Source organism: Pseudochaenichthys georgianus, unplaced genomic scaffold (genome assembly GCF_902827115.2).
Source record: "Pseudochaenichthys georgianus unplaced genomic scaffold, fPseGeo1.2 scaffold_951_arrow_ctg1, whole genome shotgun sequence".
Taxonomy (NCBI): domain Eukaryota; kingdom Metazoa; phylum Chordata; class Actinopteri; order Perciformes; family Channichthyidae; genus Pseudochaenichthys; species Pseudochaenichthys georgianus.
Window position 1 is genome coordinate 38,894 of NW_027263476.1, and position 3,633 is coordinate 42,526.

At 45.4% G+C, this 3,633-nt stretch overlaps 1 protein-coding gene across 1 annotated transcript; it reads right to left on the reverse strand.

The window, feature by feature from the left end:
• Positions 1 to 321: 321 nt before the first annotated feature.
• On the reverse strand, positions 322 to 2,393 carry LOC117444840 (nuclear factor 7, brain-like). Its single transcript, XM_034080215.1, has 2 exons — positions 2,212 to 2,393; positions 322 to 2,122 (listed from the first exon to the last, which is right to left on the reverse strand). Exon 2 carries the CDS (start codon positions 2,103 to 2,105, stop codon positions 732 to 734), a length of 1,374 nt encoding a protein of 457 aa, XP_033936106.1. The 5' UTR covers positions 2,106 to 2,122; positions 2,212 to 2,393; the 3' UTR covers positions 322 to 731.
• Positions 2,394 to 3,633: the final 1,240 nt, after the last annotated feature.

Genomic DNA, 3,633 nt, shown 5'->3' on the forward strand with positions numbered 1-3,633 from the left:
TCATTCATACTTTCACTCAGAAACCTCATTACAACTTTAAAATGTTACACATCTTTCTGAAATTATTCGTGTGAAACAACTTTTAAATCTGATTCTTACTTTTAGAGATATTAAACATTGTTCAGACCTTGGTAAAGGGGTTTTCAGCATAAAGCATTCCCACTAGCAATTTCTTCTAGTTTAATTTGTTTTGCTTTATTTTCTAAAATGGAGCTACTGTTCTGAAATCCATTTCCCCCGTGATGAATACAATTCTCCTAATTCTGCTTTAGTGTTAATGTAAATTGAAGCTTGATAAATGATAAGCCACTCAAACATGCATTTGGATAAATGATTTATTTATTAAAGATCCCAACACACAAAAACAATGAAACACATTGACACAGAATCAATAAACAGAAAATTAGTGAAAGCATTCAATAATAACAGAATATATATTCAACTCTTAAAGGAAGCAGTTCAGCAGATTGATGCAAATGATTCAAATGCATGATTATTGGAATTGTGTTTATCATCTGCATGTGTCACTTAAATGCATGAAAATACAAAAGAAACAATTAAAAGATTGTCAAACTAAATAAAAACAAGAATAAGAACAATACATGAAGCAAAAATATATTTGCAATAATGAGACAGCAGGAGGTGCTTCAGAGGTGCTTCAGAGGTGCTTCAGAGGTCAGTGAATGATGCCTTTAAGAGATAGACACTAGATATAATGATCCTGGTTATCTCTACCTGCTCTGATCCACTGTCACACACACCTTCAGTGGTAATATCTTCACTTCACCCAGAGTGTAAATGAATGGAAACATCCGCTCAGTGAAAGTGTGTGTGAAGGTGTGTATGTGTGTGTTAGTGTCAGGATCAGAGAACGACAACTCTCCTCTGTTCCAGTCCAGATGCACTCTGACCCTCTGGAGCTCCTTCTTCAGGCGGAGAGGAGTTTCTGGATCTGATGCTGACCATGCTGCGTATTTACTTCCATCGAAACGTATTCTCCATAATCCAGAGTTCCTGTCTCTCTTCCTCCGGTGAGACTCTGCTGACACACCCAGTAACCAGGCTCTACTGTCTGTAACCTGGACGTCCCAGCTGTGAGTCCCTGAGTCAAAGCCCTCAGAGCCCAGGACAGAGAGGCTATCATCAAACCTCTCTGGATTATCAGGAAGTTCCTGTTTCTCTCCTCGTCTCACTCTGGTCAGATCTTCAGACAGGAGGAGTGATGGACTAGCAGTGTTTGGGTCCAGGAGGACAGGAGAGTAGGACACCATGTCCTTCATCTTGCTCCAGATGTTGAAGCTGAGGTTGCCCAGGTGTTTGGCCTGGTCTATCAGAGCTCCTGAGGGCAGCTGTGGAGCCTCCAGCAGGGGGCGCTGCAGCCTCTCCACTGTAGCCTTGTAGTTGAGCAGGAAGGAGACGTCTTCAGCTCTCAGCTCCTCCTCTGTGGCTCTGACTGTGTGTGAAAGAGCTGCTATCTCTCTGCTCACAGCCTCCACCTTCCTCCTCTTCTGCTCCTCTTCCTCCCTCAGTGCAGCCAGCCTGGCCTCCTCTTCCTCTTCTAGAAACTGGTGAAGCTTTTTGAACTGCTCCTTAATCTGCTTCTCTGTGCGTCGGGCCTGGACCTTCAGGTGTCTTGCTGTTAGATCAAACTCCACTTTAACTTCTTCAAAGAGCTTCAGTTTCTCCTGAAAGGGCTGCAGAGCTTCCTGGAGCTCCTCTCGGAGATCCTGAGCAGCTTCATCCATGGGTCTGAATCTGTGGTTGGTGTGTGCTCTTGAATCTCTGCAGACGAGACACACTGGCTGCTGATGGTCCAGACAGAAGAGTCTGAGTCTCTCAGAGTGCAGACTGCAGAGAGCCTCTGGAGGCCTCTGACCTCTCTCCAGTAAGAAGGCCTCACACAGGTTCTTCAACACCAGGTTACAGGGAGGTTCTATCTCTGAATGTTTTCTCTTACAGACTGGACACTCTCGCGATGGCTTCTCTCTCCACCAGGTCTGCAGACAGGCTTTACAGAAGCTGTGGCAGCAGGACAGAACAACAGGATCTCTAAAGACGTCCTTACAGACCGGACAGCAGAGCTCTTCCTCTAACCTGGAAGCCATGTTGTCTCTGAGTGAAGCTGAAACACAGCAGAGAGGAAGTGCAGTCAGTCTCTCTCCCCTCCCCCTCCTCCACTGACTTCTCTCTGAGTGATGTTTGGAGACTCACCTTCAGGGGGGAGGGTCCGCAGGTTGAAGCAGCAGGGCTGTAGTTTCCACTTGTCTCTCCTGCAGCTGAACTCAGAGGAAGTTGTTAGTCTGGTCTGAAGGTGAATCTGATCGTCTGATTCTCCGTCCGTCTCTCCGCAGTGAGGGAGAGGAACAAGCTGTTTGCTGGTCAGTCTCAGCGAGTCAGTGAGGGAGGAGCTCTGTCACGCCTCCTCTGCTGAACTCTGTTTCCTCTTTTGTAACACAGGAAGTGTCTCAGTGCAAAGTGCTGATTCATTGCTGCATTAAAGGTTGTAGTGGAGGAGTTAAATATTAACTTAGATATTCTTGGATAGCAGTAGGCTAGTATCTTCCTAACCAATTTCTATAATTTGAAATTCTCCTCTGGCTCAGCTCTCTTTTCATCCCAACGGTGCGGTAAAGTTCCTGCAATACCGTTTCAGACTCTCCGATTGCTCCGGCCCATCTCACGCTCCATCGTCCCCTCACTTGTGAACAAGACCCCGAGATACTTGAGCTCCTTCACTTGGGGTTAGGACTCATTCCCTACTTGGAGTGGACAGTCCATCGGTTTCCTGCTGAGAACCATGGCCTCAGATTTGGAGGTGCTGATCCTCATCCCAGCCGCTTCACACTGGGCAGGGAACAGATCCAGGGTCTGCTGAAGCCATCATACCACATAATCTCCAAAAAGCTGCGATGCAGTCTTTAGTCGACCGAACAGCCAGAGGTGGGAAGTAGTGGAGTACAAATACTTCGTTACTGTAAGTACGTGTTTCTGGTATCAGTACTTTACTCCACTACACTGCACTTTCTATACCTTTCATTTCCAAACAGGCTGGTTCCTTTAGTCTGAATGTGTGTTTGTGGCGTGGTCATTATTATTTAGAGTCATTGCGTGCCTATTGGTTGGCAGTGTTGGGAAAGTTCACTTTCTACATGAACTAGTTCAGTTCACAGTTCACACATTTTAAAATGAACTAGTTCAGTTCATAGTTCATAATTCAAAATGTTGAACTAAAGTTCATGGTTTCAAAAATGAACTAATTTATAGTTCATAATTATTTTTTCAATACGTTGCTGCGAGCTATTATTTGTCTCCTGTACGATGTTAATGGGCCATTTCAATGTTTACAATATCCTCAGAGGGCCGTACAAGTTATTGACCTCTGCTTAAAAAAACTAAAATCACAGCCCATTCATTTCATGCTGTGCAAAGAAAAAGCAACCTCTCAATCCAGATATCTCACCATGACTCGCGCACGCATGCACGTGCACGGTGTGGCGTGACCACCAACACAGAAAGATATGGACACAAGATGTGTGCAAATGTATTTAGTTTCCTATTCATGTGAACATGATTTAAGTGGGGGGGGGGGGCCTAACCTCCTCTAGGGGGGTCCGGAGGGCATGCTCCCCCGGG